A 20,364-nucleotide genomic window follows, 5' to 3' on the forward strand; every position below is an offset into this window, starting at 1 on the left:
CTTCTCCTCCATTCTCCTCTCGGGATCTTGGGCACGCACGCACACGCGTCCGGCGTGAGTTTTAAGCCACCAGGTCCGGGACACGAACCGCGGTCGACTACGTGGGAGTCCAGCGACATAGCCATTACACTAACTGCTGGTTCTCGAGTTCTTTTGTTTTATCTCTGGGTGAATGTGCTAACTTTGTCTAGCATGAGTTAACTTTGGCCTGTAGCTTTAATAAGGGGTATTTACATAAAACTAGCCTTAAACTAACTTAGTTTTCATATGCTACTAATGCTAATTTGGCTTATACTAACTTAACCTTAACATATATTAATTTTGGCTTAAAACAGACAGGTGGGGGAGTCTCAAACTTCCTGGCCTTCCCATGCCTGTCTTAGGAACCCACATTCCTACAAGATCACTAATTGGCTTTATTGTAATGGTTGGGGGTGATATTTTACCCCTGCAGGGTACCGTAATAACAGTAAAGCTCACGGCAGAGAAATTGAGTACAGGCCAGTACAGCAACACAATGAGGGGAGGGGTGCTCGTAAACTGGGCCTTGCCTTGCAGTTTCTTCCCAGTCCAGGGTTTGCCTTTAGACATAGGAGGCAGCCTCTTTACCAGCTTGTGTTGTCTGCATGGCCCCGCCAGGTTATGTCACATGACTCTCACTTAGTCGACTATGGTTTGAGCCCCAGACTTGGTGGCTTAAAACTCATGCCAGAAGTGTGTGCATGCATGCCCAAAACCCTGAGAGGAGAATGGAGGAGGAGGGATTATGGCGTGGCCATTCCCTCAGGGGGTGGATTCTTGCTTTCTGTCTCTCTGGTGAACACACACGCTTGTAGCAGAAATCTCTCTCTCTCACTCTCTCTTAAAAATAAAAAAAGAAAGAAAGGGAAGGAAGGAAAATGAAAGAAAGAGCCTAAGTGTCCACCAATACCAGAATGGGCCCACATATGCGGCATATCCATACCATGGACTATTACTCAACAGTGAAAGTGAGAATGAAAACAGGCTACAGCCACATGTAGCCATGTACACTTGCCAGAGAGACAGAGAGACAGAAAGCGAGAAATCACCCCCCCTACACCCAGGGGGATGACCACAAGACAATCCCTTCTTCCTCCTTCTTCTCTTGGGCTCTTGGGCATGCACGCACATGCACCCAGCATGAGTTTAAGCCACCAGGTCCGGGATTTGAACTGTAGTCAACTACATGGGAGTCAAGCCACATAGCCATTATGCCAACTACTGGTCCCATGTGCTTGAATCTTTTTTTTTGAGAGGTTTTTGCTATAGGACGCGTGTGCTCGCCAGAAGGACAGAGAGAGACAGAGAGACAGAAAGCAAGAAATCACACCCAGGGGAGATTGCCACGCCACAATCCCTTCTCCTCCATTCTCCTCTCTGGATCTTGGGCACGTATGCACACGCGCCCGGTGTGAGTCTAAGCCACCGGGTCCGGGACTCGAACCGCGGTCGACTACGTGGGAGTCCAGCGACATAGCTATTACGCTAACTGCTGGTTCCCTGATGTGCTTGAATCTTGAAACATAATTCTGAGCAAAAGAATCCATGTATAGGGGCCAGCAGGTGGTGTGGTAGTTAAGGCACTTGATTCTTACATGATTGACTATAGTTCAAGTCCCAGAACTGGCGACTTGAAAATCACAACAATTAAGTAGATAAATAAATAAATAAATTTTTATAAAAGAATCCATATATAAAGGAATACTGTTCTTAATGTACTAGGGGTCTTAATAAAGTTCATGGAAAATGCATACTATGAAAATAAAACTATGCATGAGTTAATTTTTTCTTTGCACCAAAATAAACCCATACGTTAATTCCCTTTTTCTACAAACTTCTTGAAAGTATATCCCAAGTTTAAAAACAGGCAAAACTCAAGTAGATTATTTTTTTGACACATAAGTAAAAAAAGCAAGGAAGGCATTCCTTAAATGTTAGGATGTTGGTTACCTCCAGCGGGACAAGGGAGGCATCAGGGGGCTTCTGAGTGGCCAGCAGTGTTCTCTTTCTGGACCTGGGTTGTGGCTATATGGGTGTTCTTTGGATTTATTTGTTAAACTGTATACCTCATTACTGGTGGATTCTGTATTTGCAAATTATTCTGCTTGCTGAAATTTACTTGTAACCCCAGAATCAAGACCTGTAGTGCTTTCTTTTTTCTTTTTCTTTTTACTAATTTATTTATTTTTGGCCATAGGGTACATGTGTTTGCCAGAGATAGAGAAAAGGGAAAGTGAGAAATCACCCTCCAGGGGGGATGGCCATGCCACAGTCCCTTCTCCTCCAGTTTCCTCTTAGGGTTTTGGTCACACTTGCACACACACCTGGTGTGTTTTTCAGGCCACAAGGTCCTGTGCTTAAACTGCAGTTAGCCATATGGGATCCAGTGCCTTAACCACTACACAACCTGCTGGCCCCAGGAGGTATAGTGCTTTCATGGTCTCTTGTGGACCTCCACAAGCTGCTAGAAAATTTGAGTCATCTGATGGTCATGATCCTAGTCATGGGTAAAGGGACAGAGCTCTGCTTCCTGCTTTGGCTCTCAACCTAAACATGTGCCCATTTCCCTGTATATTTAGTGCCACATTTTTGGCATTTTGGTCCTGCCTTTTTTTTAATTTTTTTTTTATTGTACTGTTTAAAATGGTCCCCAAGTGAAGGGCATAAGTGCTGGCTAGTGTTCCTAAGTGCAGGAAGGCTATGATGTGCTTTACTGCAGTTCCTTACTCAAATACGTGTTAGCTGAGCTTCATACGGGCATGAGTGATGGTGCTGTTGGCTGTAAGTGGAATGCTAATGAGTCAACAATATATAGTATATCAGTGTTTAAGTAGAAACACACATTAAACAAGGTTTTGTAACGATCCGTTGATGAAAATGTTTGGGCATCGATTGTGTATGTTGTATATGCTTTTCTGCTTGTGTGCTATAATGCACAGTATAAGAGGGGAGAAGATGAAGATGTACAAAAGAGAAAGTGGGGCCAGCAGGTGGCATGGTGGTTAAGGCACTGGACTCCCATGTGGTCAACCATGGTTCGAATCCTAGACCTGGCAGCTTGCTTTCTCACTTTCCCTCTCTTTCTCTCGATCTCTTTCTGGTGTGCACACACTCCCTATAGCAAATTTTAAAATAAAATAAAATAAATAATGGTTTAAAAAAAGAGAGAAAGCAATATCTATCTGTTTATCCAATGGTTGGTCTGGAGAGTGAGCTTGGTCAGTTGGGACCAGGAGTAGGGTGCTTTGGAATAAGTGGGATGGAGAGAAATTTGAGGGAAGAGGCAGCACGAATTCAGTCCTGATGTTAGTAAGGATGTGTTATGTTGGGTATAGAGCAGGGAGGACAAGGGCAGATTTGGGGAACCAAGGAAGAAAGGAGAGAGACTGGCCTGACTGGGGACACGGAGCTTGAAAAGGGGCTGGTTTAGATCTGGGATCCCACAACTATTTGTTGAATTAGTAAATCCAAGACAGACAAGGAAGGCAGGTCTGGGGCTCCTGTGGTGACCTCCTTGTTTTCCCTACCCCAGGGGATGCTCTCCCTGGTCCTGAATTGCATCGACCGCCTAAATGTCTACACCACTGCTGCCCACTTTGCTGAATTTGCAGGAGAGGAGGCAGCTGAGTCTTGGAAAGAGATTGTGAACCTACTCTATGAACTCCTGGGTAAGGGGCCTCAATCCTGACTCCCTCAAGAGCACCCCAGACCCCCAGTCTCATTGTGTCTGACCCCTCTGCCATCCTCAGCATCTCTGATCCGTGGCAATCGTACCAACTGTGCCCTCTTCTCCACCAACTTGGACTGGCTGGTCAGCAAGCTGGATCGACTGGAGGCCTCGTCTGGTAGGAGAACGCAGGGGCAGCGGGATAGGGGCTTGGGGGAAGGGAGGGCCATGGCTACTTCCCCTCTCTCTCTGGCACTGGACAGGCATCCTGGAGGTGCTGTACTGTGTCCTGATTGAGAGTCCTGAGGTCCTGAACATCATCCAGGAGAACCACATCAAGTCCATCATCTCCCTCCTGGACAAGCATGGGAGGAACCACAAGGTCGGCCCCTTACCCCTGACATCCCTTCTCTGAACTCTGAACCCTGACTTCTCCCCCATGGCCCCAGAACTCTGCTTACTCCATTCCTCCCATTCCCCCTCCTTCAGCTCATCTCCTACCTGGACTCTAGTCCTATGTACTTCTCTTCCATCGTGAAGATCTCAAACTCTTGGCTCTTAAATTGATTCTAAACCACAGATGTGCTTCATTAAATCTCTAAAATATTTTTTAACATTTCAAATTTTATAAACTTTAGGTGGGCCGTGTATATACTCTGCAGTTTGCTAAAGGGCCTGCAGCTTCCTGTTGCCTTCTAACTACTTCCTGTATTTACATGATCAACCTGTCCCTGAAGACCCACCCCCTGCTGACCTAAAGCCTCAGCTTGATTCCTATGTCCCTCGCTGACTCCTCACTCCCCCATCTGACCGCTAACTTACTACTCCAATCTCTCCTTTCTTCCATTGCTGATGCCTTAGCCCAACCCATGTGTCTTCTCAACCTGTCAGATCTTCTTTGACTCCTGATTTTTCTCTGTCACTCACTAGCCTTCCATTCTCACTACCTCCTCACAGTCAAAAGCCCCATATCCTGTCCTGATTCACCCTCCTTTCTTTCTAGTTTCCCACCCTGGTCCTTCCAGACACGCTTTTCCTAGTACCCTAACGTCCCTTGACCTCTGACCTTGACCTCCAGGTCCTGGATGTGCTATGCTCCCTGTGTGTGTGCAATGGTGTAGCCGTACGCTCCAACCAAGATCTCATTACCGAGAACTTGCTCCCCGGCCGTGAGCTTCTGCTGCAGACAAACCTCATCAACTATGTCACCAGGTCTGGCTCCTAACCCCTGAGCCCAGAGCTCAAATCTGTCAACTCTGTCCCTACTTAGACTCCAGGCCTGATGTCTGTCCCTTCCTCTACCTCGCACCCTATGAGTAATGCCCAGTCCTCACCTGTGACTACTTTTGCCCCAACTCAGTCTTGGCGCCCAGTCCTCTTGTTCTCTCTTCCTGGCTCCATTTCTGCCTCTCTCTCTCTCTCTCTCTCTCTGCATTTTCTCTTTCTATATTTGCCTGTTTCTGTCTCTTTCTCTTCCATATCTTTCTCCTTGTTGTTCTCCTATATCTCCCTTCTCTGTCTTCCGATGTCTCTCCATCTCCCTGTCTCCCTTTCTCTCCCTCCCATCACCCTGGCTCTCCTCTCCATCACTTTCTCATTACCCTCTCCTGTCCTGTCTCCCACAGCATCCGCCCCAACATTTTTGTGGGCCGAGCAGAGGGCTCCACGCAGTACGGCAAATGGTACTTTGAGGTGATGGTGGACGAGGTGGTTCCATTCCTGACAGCTCAGGCCACCCACCTGCGGGTAGGCTGGGCCCTCACCGAGGGCTACAGCCCCTACCCTGGGGGCGGCGAGGGCTGGGGCGGCAACGGGGTCGGCGATGACCTCTATTCCTACGGCTTTGATGGACTGCATCTCTGGACAGGTACTTGTACCCTTCCAGGGGACCCGCACCCTTCCAGGGGACCCACACCCCTGACCATTGACCCCAGAATTTCCAAGACTCTGACTACACACCTTGGGGTTCTTAGGATCCTGTTCTCTCTAAGAGGCTAACTTTGACCTCACTGCTCCTCATTTCCCAAGACCCTAACCCTAGAACTTCCAGAATATTATTCTTGACTGATTTCCTCATAACCGCCAGAATTCTAATCCCGGAAGAGGTATGACCTCTGATTCTATGAACATCAGAGGACTGCTTAGATTATTATGACCTCTGATATTTGACTTCTGACCCCAAAGGTTCTACAATCCAAACTTCAGGAGGACTTGACTTTCTGACCTCATAGCTTGCAGGATCCTAACATCAGGGAGCCCTTAACCTCTGGCCTAATTTCAGAGCTATAGGACACTTGTCCTTAGGGTTTCCAAAATCCAGTCTTACAGGATCCTTCCATATTTGCCACTGTCTCTTGATAGCATTGGTTCTATGGGACCTCTGACTTCTGACTTCTCTCTGGTTACCCTGGTGCAGGACATGTGGCACGGCCGGTGACTTCCCCAGGGCAGCACCTCCTGGCTCCTGAGGATGTGGTCAGCTGCTGCCTGGACCTCAGCGTGCCATCCATCTCCTTCCGCATCAATGGCTGCCCCGTGCAGGGTGTCTTTGAGGCCTTCAACCTTGACGGGCTCTTCTTCCCTGTCGTCAGCTTCTCAGCTGGTGTCAAGTGAGGATGTGCCCCAGTACCACTGCTAGTCATAAGACCTGAGACTGACCCAAGACAGCTTCCCCAGTTCCTCCACAGCCTCCTATGAGGCCAGGACATAGCAGCCTACCCTCAGGACTGCCAGGTGGTCAGCACTTCCACATGAAGGTCCCAGAGACCTCTGCATAATCCCAAACTCTCTTAATAACCTCAGATTTGCCCCAGCCCCATGTCCTTCCAATGACCTCTAGTGACTCTAGAATCTTACAATGACCTTGTAATGACCTCACACTCTCCCAGCAGTCTTCCAATGACCCAAGACTCTTGCAGTGACCTCTCAATGGCCTCAGACTCTTCCAGTAATTTCATAGTCTCCCAATGACCTCTCAGTAGGCCCAGACTTCACCGGTGACCCACAACCTTAGTTATTTCAAAGACTTCTCCATGACCCAATCCTTTCCCAATGACCCCAATGCTCTCTGAAGTTATATAACTTCAGTGGAAGTTATGGTGACTTTATAATTATAACAGACTCTCAGTGACTTCTAAAGGAAATTACTCTTTTTTTGGTCTCCCCTAAATCTTTTAATATCTCTGAATACTCTGTTGACTTGGGGTCTGCTCCAAAGGGCCTTATTTTTTGAGAGATTTTTGCTATAGGGCACATGTGCTCTCCAGAAAGACAGAGAGACAGACAGACAGAAAGTGAGAAATCACCCTACCAGGGGGGATGGCCAGGCCAAAATCCCTTCTCCTCCATTTTCCTCTTGGGATCTTGGGCACACACGCACACGTGCCCAGCATGAGTTTAAGCCACTGGATCTGGGGCTCGAACTGCAGTCGACTATACGGGAGTCCAGCAATATAGCCATTACGCCAACTGCTGGTCCCCCAAATGACCTTCTTATAACCTTGTAACAATCAGAACTCTTTTTTAATAACTGCAGGCCTTCCCGCTCTAACTCCCTGATGACCCCCATTTCCTTTTTGATCCTCCAGTGAGATTCCCTTATGACATTTTTGATTCTAGACTTTCCTTTCTGACTCCCAAACAGCCTCCATGATTCTGACTGCTCTGTGACCTCAAGTCTCCCCAGAACCTTCCATCGATCGCAGAATTGTTCCATACCCACATTGACCACAAACTCTCCCCTGTGATTTCCCCCAATGATGCCCATTCTCCTGTCCCAGGGTGCGGTTCCTCCTTGGTGGCCGGCATGGTGAATTCAAGTTCCTGCCCCCACCTGGCTACGCCCCATGCCATGAGGCTGTGCTCCCTCGAGAACGACTCCATCTCGAACCTATCAAGGAGTATCGCCGGGAGGGGCCTCGAGGACCCCACCTGGTGGGCCCCAGCCGCTGCCTCTCACACACTGACTTTGTGCCATGCCCTGTGGACACCGTCCAGGTACTGCCTGCCCTGCAAGGGTTTTCTGGTGAGGCAGACTGTCTTAGGCATGAGAGAGATGGAGGCTGAGCTGGAAGCTGGGAAAGTCATTGGTCAAAAGATGGAGAAACTGAGACGCAGAGGAGGCAAAGGATTCCCTCTCAGAGAGTCCTCCCTATAACCCCATAATAAAGCATTGTTCTTGCCCTTGATTTACCGTTGAGGAAAGTGAGGCCAAGAGAGGTTAAGTAACCTGTGCTTGTCACACAGCAGATTGGAACCCAGGTCTGATTCGGAAGCCTGTGTTCTTTTCTACTACAATGTCTTGGGCACCTCTTCCATATCAGGCCTCTCACACTCCTCAGATCTCAAACTGCACTCCCCACTTTCCCTCCAGGTATCCCCCTCCAGGAGGGAATGAACATATAAGGGGCTTCAAAAAGCTCATGGGACCAGCTCTATGGCCAGTGGTTAAGGCAGTGGTTCTGAGCTGGGGGAGCTGGGAGATTGGCGGAGACTGAGGCAGCTCCAGCCCCTGCCCCCTGGAACCCCCAGCCCCCAGGCAGCAGACCTAGCTCAACTGATGCCTTAATTCTGTGGAGGCAAAGTCTTGATTCATCTTGACATCAACCCTGGGGTCAAAGCAAGGGATGGGGAGGAGAGTATCACTAAAGGAGGTGCTGGGAGAGCTTGTCCAGGCTTCATATATGTTCTTGGGCAGAGGGGTCATCGGGGAGGTGAATGAGGGCAGTCTCAGGAACTTCACACATGTCCTCTGTCCCCAGATTGTCCTGCCTCCCCACTTGGAGCGCATTCGGGAGAAGCTGGCCGAGAACATCCACGAGCTCTGGGCACTGACCCGCATCGAGCAGGGCTGGACCTACGGCCCGGTGAGGGCACCTGGAGGAGGCACTTTAGGGCACTGTGGTCTCTGGGATGCTAGTGACAGAACTAAGGGGTGGAAGTCAGAGGTCACAATCTGAGCGTGCTGGGGGAAGGGAGGGGAAACAAAGGAGTTGACCCCAGGGTTCCTCTAGGTTCGGGATGACAACAGGCGGCTGCACCCGTGTCTTGTGGACTTCCACAGTCTACCAGAGCCCGAGAGGAATTACAACCTGCAGATGTCGGGGGAGACACTCAAGTGAGGGGTCCTGGTGGGGCTGAGTGCTGGTTGGTGGAGGGCAAGGAGAGATGGGGGAGTGGGGTGGAGACTTACAGAGAGATGAGAAAGAGAGAGACAGGGGGCCAGACAGCATCAGTGAGACATGATGCTCTGCTACATGATGCTCTCCCACATGGGAAGGCTTCCAGTTCAAGTGTGGAGACCTCGCTGAGTACACCAGGCACTCATATGCCAGGGCTGGCTGAACACAGGCATGCCTCGCAGCACTGTAACCGTGAAGGGGATGCTGTCTCTCTTGCTCATGGAAGAAAGAAATACTAGAACACAAAAAAGAGAGACAGACAGAGGTTAAAAGAGAAATGGTCAATGAGAGAAAGGCAGAAATGGGAAGAGAGAGAAATACAAAAGGAGACAGCAAGAGGCAGACAGGAGAAGATGGACACAGAAATACAGAGACAAAGCAACAGGGAAAGACAGGAGTCATAGACAGACCAAGACTGAGAGATGGGGACAGGGCAGGGACACTCAGAGTAAGAGATGTAGAGAGAGCCAGAGAAAAATGACAGAGGCTAGGGGAGGAGGGGCCTGGGGCAGGAAGCTCTGTGGGGTGTGACCTGATCCCTTCACATCCCACTCTCCCTGGCAAGGACCCTACTGGCGCTGGGCTGCCATGTGGGCATGGCAGATGAGAAGGCTGAGGACAACCTGAAGAAGACAAAACTCCCTAAGACGTGAGTGTGGGCAGCCGGGACCCTGTCTGGGGAGTAGAGTGGGCTGCTAGGGATGCTGTGGTGAGCATGGGGAGGGGTGAGGAGGCTGAGGTCAGAGATGAAGGGGCCATGGGTTAGGGTGAAGGTCATAGGGTCAGGGGTCAGGGCTTTGGAGGCAAAGGTGAGTGTCCAGGACTGAGGAGTTAGAAGCTCCAGAGAGAAAACTTGGGAGTGAGTCTAGGATCCAAGGTGAGGGTCAGCTGTGGAGTTGGGGAAAGTGAGAAAGCAGAGGTAACATCTCCATGTTAGAGGCCAGGGGTTAGTGGTACAAGAGGAGAATCTAGAAGTTGTTGGGGACCCCAGAATTATAGGTGGGAGACTGGGGTCCTGAGTTCAGAGATCAAAGGCTACAAAGCCAGAAATTGGGAGTAATTGGGTCTGGGGTCAGAAGTTGAAAACTGCATGGGACCAACAGTTGGCAGAATGGCTATGTTGCTGGACTCCCATGTAGTCAACCGTGGTTCGAGTCCCGGACCCAGTGGCTTAAACTCACACTGGGCGCGTGTGCGTGTGTGCCCAAGATCCTGAGAGGAGAATAGAGGAGAAGGGATTGTGGCATGGCCATCACCCTGGGGGGGGGATTTCTCACTTTCTGTCTCTCTGTCTCTCTCTGTCTTTCTGGCGAGCACATGCGCTCTATAGCAAAAAAAAAATCTCTCCAAAAAAAAAAAAAAGTTGAAAAATGCATAGCTAGAGGTGAAAGGTCAGACACAGTTCCTAGGTCAGACATCAGGCTCCCCAAACTAAAGATGAAAAGGACAGAGAGGCCAAAGATCAATGGTGCCACATCCCTTGCCAGGGGTCACAGGATCCTGGGATCAGAGGTTAGGGAATTCAACCCCCATTTTAAGGAGTCATAGACCCAGGGTCGGGGGCCAGAGTGATATTGGAGATCAAAGGTCAGAAATTCCAAACTCCAGGCTAAGGATCAGGCATTGCTGTGACAGTGGTAGAAGCTGAGGTGCGGCAGCATAGAGCCCAGATGTGGAGAGGGCCTCATCTTACCAAGCCCTTGCCACACCTGCAGGTACATGATGAGCAACGGGTACAAGCCGGCTCCACTGGACCTGAGCCACGTGCGGCTGACACCGGCCCAGACGACGCTGGTGGATCGGCTGGCAGAGAATGGCCACAATGTGTGGGCACGAGACCGCGTGGCCCAGGGCTGGAGCTACAGCGCTGTGCAGGACATCCCCGCACGCCGAAACCCTCGCCTCGTGCCCTACCGCCTGCTGGACGAGGCCACCAAGCGCAGCAACCGGGACAGCCTCTGCCAGGCCGTGCGCACCCTGCTAGGCTATGGCTACAACATTGAGCCGCCTGACCAGGAACCCAGTGAGTGCTGGCCCCCAGGCCCTGACCCTGACTCCTACCTTGGCTCTGACCCCAGCCCCTGACCCTTGATCTCTGACCAGGCTCAGTCCTCGAATGGGCTACATCTGTATCATTTAGCAAATTGATGAGGTCAGTGAAAACTGATACCCTCTCTCCCAACTCCAGCCCTTACCCTGACCCCAACCCTCAACCTGATCTGACTCAATTTCTGCCTGGGCTGTGGCTACAACATCGAACCACCAGACCAGGAGCCTAGTGAGACTAACACTGACCCTGATTCCTGACCTCTAACTTTGACACATAACTCCTATTCTCTGGATTACAACTACAATATGGAATCCTTGACCAAGAGTTTAGACAGCCTGTAACCCCTACCCCTAACCTCACTCCAATCCCAGCCTTGATTGCTATTTCCAGCCATGGTCCCCAACTCTCAACTTCCAAATCCCTGGACCCAACCTGAATTTCTATTCTGTCCCTGACCCTGACTCCCCAATTCACCCTGACTCCCCAATTCTGCTCTCAACTCTTGATTCTAAACACTGATCTTAACCCCAGACCATAATCCTGACCAGTTCACTAACCCACTTTCTCCCTCTCTGTCTCAAGTCAGTGTCTCTATTCTCTGAAAACTCTTACTGCTGAAGAGATGGGAGTCTATCAGTAGGTCCTCCTACTTCTCTCTAACTTATCTGAGGTTCTCCAATTCTCCTGCCATGCCAAGAAATTGCCCCTCTCCCAAAGCCCTTACCAACCTCTCAATATCCTGGGAACTGTTTCCTGATCAGCCCTTCTGACTTCACCTACCCTCATTTGTAGGTCAGGTGGAGAACCAGTCTCGCTGGGACCGAGTGCGTATCTTCCGGGCAGAGAAATCCTATGCAGTACAGAGTGGCCGCTGGTACTTCGAGTTTGAGGCAGTCACCACGGGCGAGATGCGAGTGGGCTGGGCAAGGCCTGAGCTGCGGCCTGACGTAGAGCTGGGAGCTGATGAACTGGCCTATGTCTTCAATGGGCACCGTGTGGGTACCTCCCTGGTCTCCACTCTGCCAGGCCCTGTGGTCCCTCCCATAGCTCATACACTCTAGCCCTGCTTATTTGTGTGTTCCTCTACCCATCCCTAAACCTATGGTACTACTCATTCATCCATCCATCTATCCTTCCATCTACCCATCCATCTATCCATCTACCCATATATCCATCCACCCATCCATCTATCTACCATCCATCCATCCATCCATCCATCCATCCACCCTTCCATCTACCCATCCATCTATCTATCTGTCCATCCATCCATCCATCCATCCACCCTTCCATCTATCCATCCATTCATCTATCCATCCATCCATCTACCCTAACATCTACCCATCCATCTATCCATCTATCCATCCACTCACCCACCCTTCCATCTACCCATCCATTCATCCACCCATCCATCCATCCATCCACTCACCCACCCTTCCATCTACCCATCCATCCATCCACCCATCCATCCATCCATCCACTCACCCACCCTTCCATCTACCCATCCATCTATCCATCTATCCATCCATCCACCCATCCATCCATCTACTCACCCACCCTTCCATCTACCCATCCATCTATCTATCTGTCCATCCATCTATCCATCCATCCATCCATCTATCCATCCATCCACTCACCCACCCTTCCATCTTTCCATCCATCCATCCATCCATCCATCCATCCATCCATCCATCTATCCATCTTTCTATCTCTGCATTTACTACACTTTCTTTCTTCACTGCATCAATTCATATAGACGCTCAGCTTTTTATCTATTCGTCCATCCAGTTATACATCCAACTTCTCATCCATCTCATTCCACTATCTATACTAGGGACATATGTGGATATATATGTGTATGAACAGGGGAAACGAATTATTTTCCTTTCCATTTGTCTACTTGCTGATGTCCCCAACCCCGACTCCCATTTTGGTGATCTAAACAACCCCAGCTATGGCAACAGCAGAGAACCTAGGATGAGGAATGAAACATGATTAGGGGAAGGGGAAATTCTAAGGATCATGAGCATAAATATGAGGAGAGATGGGGACACTGTGGGCTGGTCTTTCTGCTGTACCGCATGCCCTAAACATGACACTTTGCATGTGTGTCTTCACATGTCTCTCTCCCTACTTCTGTATCTCTCAGTTTTTCTCTGTGTCTTTTTGCATCACATCTTTCCTGGGCCTTCTCACAGGGCCAGCGTTGGCACTTGGGCAGTGAGCCTTTTGGACGTCCCTGGCAGTCAGGTGATGTTGTTGGCTGCATGATTGACCTCACAGAGAATACCATCATCTTCACTCTCAACGGCGAAGTCCTCATGTCTGACTCAGGCTCTGAGACAGCCTTCCGGGACATTGAGATTGGGGACGGTAAGACCCCTTCACATGCCCTTTCCGGTTTTCCTCCATCTCACCTGACCCCACACTGCCCATTTGCCTCTAGCTCTCCCAGGACCCACCCTCCATGGCCATCCCTGTCCTGCCCACCTACTTTTACCTACTTTTACCCCTTCTCATTCATCTCTTCCCATCAGGCTTCCTGCCCGTCTGCAGCCTGGGGCCTGGCCAGGTGGGGCACCTGAACCTGGGCCAGGATGTGAGCTCCCTACGATTCTTTGCCATCTGTGGCCTCCAGGAGGGCTTTGAGCCATTTGCTATCAACATGCAGCGCCCAGTCACCACCTGGTTCAGCAAAAGCCTTCCCCAGTTTGAGGCCGTGCCCCTTGAGCACCCTCACTATGAGGTGAGAAACCGACCACATTCGGTCCCTTCTAATCTGCCTCCAAACCTCATTCTTTGCACAGCTCTCTTTCCTGAGCTGCTCTGTCCTTCCGTGTTAGCACAGAAACTGTAGAATGGGGTGTCAGGATAATGGGCTCCCAGGGCTGCTCCTTGGGGTATAACTTCGGCAAATCATAACCTTTCTGAGTTCCAGATGCCTCTCTTACAGAACAGAGGAAGGCAGAAGAGAAGCTGGATTAAGTGGCCCCAAGGGAAATTCATCTTTATAGCCGTCTGGTCTTAGAACAATCCGTGGGTCCCTTTGGCGCCTTCCTTCCTCATTGTCCTGTATACGTTTGTTTCCATTTATTTATTTTTAGTAACTCTTCATTAATTCAAGCATCTTAATTTTTAGACTTCAGTGTCTTTTCTTTCCCAAAGTTTATCTGAGGGTCAGACGCTGACCATGCATATGCCAGGTAGATCAAGTGACAGTCCTTTTCTCAGCCTGGGAAGTGGCTGAGCTTCAGCTGGTACTGGAGATTCACAGACCTGAAGGTGGCCTCTTACCAGCCGTGTGACCTTGGGCTTGTGACCGTCTCTCCCTGAGCCTGATGTTTGTATCTGTGGCATTGTTCGGACACACTTTTTTTTCTTTTCTTTTTTCTTTTTTTTTTTTTTCTATCAGGTGCATGTGCTTGCCAGAGAGAGACAGAGAGAAAGGGAAAGTGAGAGCGCACCGCCCGGGGGTGATGGTTATGCAGCAGTTCCTTCTCCATTTGCCTCTCAGGACTTCGGGCATGCAGGCACACACACCCAGTGCGATGTTTAAGCTGCCGGATCTGGGACTCAAACTGTGGAACTGGCCATGTGGGATTGAGTGCCTTACCCTCCAGGTCACTCACCAGCCCCATACACTCTCTTTCTTAAACCATTTGAGAATAGGTTGGAGATTTTGTGCCTCTTTTTTTTTTTTTTTTTCTTCTTCTTCTTCTTTTGGAGAGATTTTTGCTATAGAGCATGTGCGCTCGCCAGAAAGACAGAGAGAGACAGAGAGACAGAGAGACAGAAAGTGAGAAATCACCCCCCAGGGAGGATGGCCATGCCGCAATCCCTTCTCCTCCATTCCTCTCTCTGGATCTTGGGCATGCATGCACACGCACCCGGTGTGAGTTTAAGCCGCTGAGTCCGGGACTCGAACCGCAGTCGACTATGTGGGAGTCCAGCAATATAGCCATTAAGCTAAGTGCTGGTCCCAAGAGATTTTGTGCCTCTTTAATCCTAAATACTTCAATGGTGCATTTCCTCAGAACAAGATGATGCCTTATAGTTCTGAGTATCAGGAATGTAACATTGATACATCCTCTTACCCACTTTTCAGTTTATATTCAAATTTTGTCAATTTGGGCAATAATGTCTCCTCCCCCCTTTTCTGATAGAATGCAGAAATGGAAGGAAAGGGATTGCCAAAAGGCTGTGCCCCATTGGAGAGGTTTTTTTCTCTTTCTGGTGAGTGCACACACACTCTGGCAATTAAAGAGAAAGAAAAAAAAAAGGAAGTTCCTCCATGTGATTTCAGGCTATGACCGGGGCTCGCACTGTATGAGGTGCGCCTCGAACCGCAGTCGACTATGTGGGAGTCCAGCAATATAGCCATTAAGCTAAGTGCTGGTCCCAAGAGATTTTGTGCCTCTTTAATCCTAAATACTTCAATGGTGCATTTCCTCAGAACAAGATGATGCCTTATAGTTCTGAGTATCAGGAATGTAACATTGATACATCCTCTTACCCACTTTTCAGTTTATATTCAAATTTTGTCAATTTGGGCAATAATGTCTCCTCCCCCCTTTTCTGATAGAATGCAGAAATGGAAGGAAAGGGATTGCCAAAAGGCTGTTCCCCATTGGAGAGGTTTTTTTCTCTTTCTGGTGAGTGCACACACACTCTGGCAATTAAAGAGAAAGAAAAAAAAAAGGAAGTTCCTCCATGTGATTTCAGGCTATGACCGGGGCTGCCACTGTATGAGGTGCTCAGACGAAGGCTGACAGAGTGCTGAAAGCACACTGCACCCAGAGGAGGGAGAGTCTTTGGCAAAGGCTCACACAGGTGCTCCATGTCCTGTCCAGGTCCAGGACCGGTGGCCTGGCCTACCCCACCCACTTCAGTGCTTCCCCTCCCAACCCAGGTGGCCCGCATGGACGGCACTGTGGACACGCCTCCCTGCCTGCGCCTGAGTCACCGCACATGGGGCTCCCAGAACAGCCTAGTGGAGATGCTCTTTCTCCGGCTCAGCCTTCCGGTCCAGTTCCACCAGCATTTCCGCTGCACTGCAGGGGCCACCCCGTTGGCACCCCCTGGCCAGCAGCCCCCAGCTGAGGATGAGGCCAGGGCAGCAGAACCTGACCCTGACTATGAAAACATGCGCCGCTCAGCTGGAGGCTGGGGTGAGGCCGAGAGCGGCAAAGAGGGCACAGCCAAGGAGGGTGTGGCTGGGGGTGCCCCACAGGCTGGGGTAGAGGCCCAGCCAGTCAGGGCGGAGAATGAGAAGGATGCTACCACAGAGAAGAACAAGAAGAGAGGGTGAGTCAAGGATGGGTCCAGGGTGGGGTCTGGGAGGGGTCTGTCTCTGAACGCTCGATTAGTCAACCTCAATAATTGTACCAGAAAGTGGAGTCAGAATTGTACCAGAATATTGAGAGGTCCTATCATGTCTCAAGTAAACCCCATTCCTTCCTTGGCATGCTCTAATTTGTCCAAGACTATAAATTGGGATGCCTTACTATACATATGGAAAACTGCTGTCCTTGAGTTACCTGGTGGGCCCCAAAGGATTTCACCAGATGGATTTTATTAACCACAGACCCTGAAGGGACTTTAGTTCTGTGGAGAATTTACTGTACCCCACGATATTGCAGTGAACACCAAATGCTCTTCTAACTTGGGGTCCTTTCTGTGTCTCAGATATACCCCCCCCAAAAAAAAGAAAACTAATTTCAAGGAAAGCCTTCAGAAAGTATTGAATTAAAACTAAATATCTTCCCTGTTATGGCAGTAGTTTTCAAACAGAATTAATGTAGTTCTGTGTATCTAGGGCGGGTGTTTGGAAATGATGGGGTATTTTTGGTTATCACAGTTTTGGGGGGAGGCACCAAGGTTCTATAGACCTTGAAGTATACAAGACAATGACACAAAGAATTGTCCTTTTCCAAATGTGTTTAGCATCCACGTGGGAAATGCATATGAGAAATGTCAACCACTGTGTACCTCAAAGGGGACCCCCATATTCCCAGAAGGCACCTTTCACCCACGGGCACAGAGCATAGCACCTCCAGAACGAATTAGGCTGGGGGAGCCTTGACTTCCTGTCTCTGGAGGCGAGGCCTGGGGTATTAGAAGGGTATGAGTTAAACAGTGGATGTAGGGGGTGCTGCTGTAGAGGGAGGGTGGTTCTCACGGCAGCCTCTTCCCAATCGCCAGGTTCTTATTCAAGGCCAAGAAGGTTGCCATGATGACTCAGCCACCAGCCACACCGACTCTGCCCCGGCTTCCTCGTGACGTGGTACCCGCTGATGACCGCGATGACCCTGAGATCATCCTCAACACCACCACGGTGGGAACCTCCAACTTCGGAGACTTTCTTTCCCCCAGCATAGCAGGAAACTGCCAAATTTCCAAGTTTAGTGCTTCAAACCCCAGTAACTACCCATACCTGGGGATACGCAGTGTCCTTTAGAGACTGCCAACATACAGCACACACAGTTAACCTTTCAGACCCTTAGATCCATACAGCAAATGACCTAAAAATGGCAGGGAGCACAGTGAAGCTGTAAGGCATACTGATATAACTCCCAATGATCCTAACATCTAAGGGATAAACCAATATAGACTTGGGACTCCAACATTTGGAGTTCCAACATTTACCCATGTACAATAAATCAAATTCCCTAGATTTAGTAATTAACATATTTGTGAGAACAAAAATTGACAAGTATCCCAATATAGTTTTGGGATTTCCCAAATCTGGGATAGTTTATGAAACAGAGAGTCTAGTGGTTAGGACCATGAGCCCTGTACCTGAGTCACTTCACTGTACTATGCCTTCCCTGCTGTGGAAGGGGAAGGATTTTCCCATTTGTAAAATGGGGATGCATACCTACCTGATAGGGTGGTTCCAAGGATGAAGCGAGTTCGCTAACCTGTGTAGACCTTGGAAGAGTGAGTGCTGTTTTGAACTAATATTTGTTACATTGCCGTACTTGTGGAGGGACCCAATGTGGGAGTATCATGAAATATTCCCATGGAGTCCCTGAATCTAGAAATGCACTGACATATAGAAACAGAGGGATGTAGACCCAAAAGGGTGGGATCTCAAATCCAGCAACTTCTTACTAAACTCTTAGGACCCTGAGGGATCCTGTCTTCCAGGCTGACCACTGGTCATTCTTTTGTGTCCCCAGTACTATTACTCCGTGAGGGTCTTCGCTGGTCAGGAGCCGAGCTGCGTGTGGGTGGGCTGGGTCACCCCTGACTACCATCAGCACGACATGAGCTTTGACCTCAGCAAGGTCCGGGCAGTGACGGTGACCATGGGTGATGAGCAAGGCAACGTCCATAGCAGGTACTGGGACAAAGGGATGTGGGTGGGTACTATGGGAGGTAAGGGGCAGGCAGGAGGGGGCAGGAGCTCCTCCTGCTCTGTGATGGCCTGGCTATGGGACCCGGGCACCTTCTGGAGCGGGAGAAAACTCTGGAGTGCTAGACACCTGGCCCAGAAGTATCCTTCCTCCTCGCTTCCTGTTCATTTTCCTCCAATTGCTCTTTTTTTTTCTCCTTTTTTCCTATTTCTTCTTTTCTATTTATTTTCCTTTTCTTTTCCTTTGTGTCTTATCTTTCTCTCTCCTTTCTATGTGACTTCTTTTCTCCCCTCTCCTCCAGTTTCCCTTCCTTCTAGGACCCTCCATCAGCTTCTGAAAGTTCTAGGTGTGAGGGGCTCAGGGTCAAGTACAAGGAGTTTCAGTGTCCCGGTCTGCAGGTGGTAGGCATTTGGGGTGGAGATCTGTGGGCCTGGGATTCTGGGAGCTCAGGGAAGAGGGGGTCCAGGGCTTGGAGTGTCTCAGCTGAAGTTCCATGCAGTGTCCACTCCTATTCTTTCCAGCCTCAAGTGCAGCAACTGCTATATGGTGTGGGGCGGAGACTTTGTGAGCCCTGGGCAGCAGGGCCGGATCAGCCACACGGACCTTGTCATCGGCTGTCTGGTGGACTTGGCCACTGGCTTAATGACCTTTACGGCCAATGGCAAAGAGAGCAACACCTTTTTCCAGGTGAGCCTAGCCCTCAGCATCTTAGCAATAGCATCCTCATGTCCCGGCATCCCAGGACAACCCTTAGAGATGCCCCGGAAAGCCAGACCCCACAGAAAAAGGACAAAACAGCTCCTAGTCTGTCCTCAGAAAGTCCCTGAGAAACCACCTAGTTGACCCTTCCATTAACCTGAGGCCCAGAATGGAGGAGACAGCACTGCCTTAGAGGGAGGACTGGGCTGGGTGACACCGGTCAGTACCTTTTCACAAGTCAGGGAACACCCTAGGATGGTCAAAATCCTAAGGTGAGTTTTTTTTTTTTTTTTTTTTTTAAAGAATTATTTTATTTAACTTTATTCATTTATTCATTTTAATTTGACAAGAGGGGCAGAGAGAGAGAGAGAGAGAGAGGGAGAGAGACAGATAAAGTGAGAAAGCAAGCCACCAGGTCCAGGACTTGGTCGGCCATGTGAGGGTCCAGTGCCCTTAACCACCACACCACCTTCTGGCCCCCTAAGGTGGCTTTTCTATTTCAACATATTATCATAAAAAATGCAAGCATATAGCAAAAATGGGAAGGACTGTACAGTGAATTCTTACGTACCTACCACACAGAATCTACCACCAGTATTTAGTAGACTGTCTTTATTACCTGGGTATCCACTCATCTGTCCATTGCTCTTTCTAAGGTAGGTTTTATAAAACTTTATTTTAAATGGAGAATTGAAAAAATGAACAAAAGTGAGGGCCGGCAGGTGGTGTGGAAGTTAAGGGCCTTGGACTCCCACATGGCTGACCATGGTTAGAGTCCCGGACCTGGCGGCTTGCTTTTTCACTTTCCTTCTCTCTCTCTTCCTCTCTGGTAAAATTAAAATAAGTAAGTAAATAAATAAATAAAGCTAAATAAAATAATTCTTTAAAAAAATGTACAGAAGTGGAATAGTATAATGAACTGCCATTCCACGACTTTGCCCATCACCCACTCACAGCCAATCTTGTCCCATCTTTATGCACTTCCTTTCTCAACCGCTGGATGGCTTTGAAGCAAACTGCAGACATCACAAAGTTCCATCTCTTTTTAGTAGATATCTTTAAAAGATAAAGGTTCTTTTGAAAAGCATAACCACAATACCACTATTCCTGTAAACACACACACACACACAACCCGGTAGTTCCTATATACCATTAAATACCCATGTGCAAATTTCTTCAAATTTGTCTGGCTGTCTCAAAAATGTCTTTTTTTTTATTATTACTATTTTATTTTATTTTATTTTAAATTTATTCATTCTCTACATTAATTCACTATACACCATCACAACACACAAATGAATTTTCCATCCAAAATACACTGTGCATTGGCTCAATCAACATACATGTTCTCAGCAAATAATTTTCCAATTCTTATGTCCTGCATACCTTGCC

General features: G+C 49.0%; 1 protein-coding gene across 1 annotated transcript in view; it reads left to right on the forward strand.

Annotated features, from left to right (window-relative positions):
- Window positions 1-20,364, forward strand: part of RYR1 (ryanodine receptor 1) — a 180,225-nt gene that overhangs the window by 22,005 nt on the left and 137,856 nt on the right. The window contains 18 exon segments of the mRNA XM_027765622.1: window positions 3,554-3,689; window positions 3,771-3,866; window positions 3,952-4,070; window positions 4,767-4,900; window positions 5,314-5,555; window positions 6,105-6,297; window positions 7,468-7,684; window positions 8,449-8,553; window positions 8,701-8,804; window positions 9,434-9,517; window positions 10,584-10,891; window positions 11,711-11,913; window positions 13,114-13,288; window positions 13,453-13,661; window positions 15,825-16,219; window positions 17,117-17,249; window positions 18,097-18,257; window positions 18,795-18,960. Coding sequence (XP_027621423.1) covers window positions 3,554-3,689; window positions 3,771-3,866; window positions 3,952-4,070; window positions 4,767-4,900; window positions 5,314-5,555; window positions 6,105-6,297; window positions 7,468-7,684; window positions 8,449-8,553; window positions 8,701-8,804; window positions 9,434-9,517; window positions 10,584-10,891; window positions 11,711-11,913; window positions 13,114-13,288; window positions 13,453-13,661; window positions 15,825-16,219; window positions 17,117-17,249; window positions 18,097-18,257; window positions 18,795-18,960 — 3,180 coding nt within the window.

This window comes from Tupaia chinensis, unplaced genomic scaffold, assembly GCF_000334495.1.
Source record: "Tupaia chinensis unplaced genomic scaffold, TupChi_1.0 Scaffold138910_1, whole genome shotgun sequence".
In the NCBI taxonomy this organism is placed as follows: domain Eukaryota; kingdom Metazoa; phylum Chordata; class Mammalia; order Scandentia; family Tupaiidae; genus Tupaia; species Tupaia belangeri.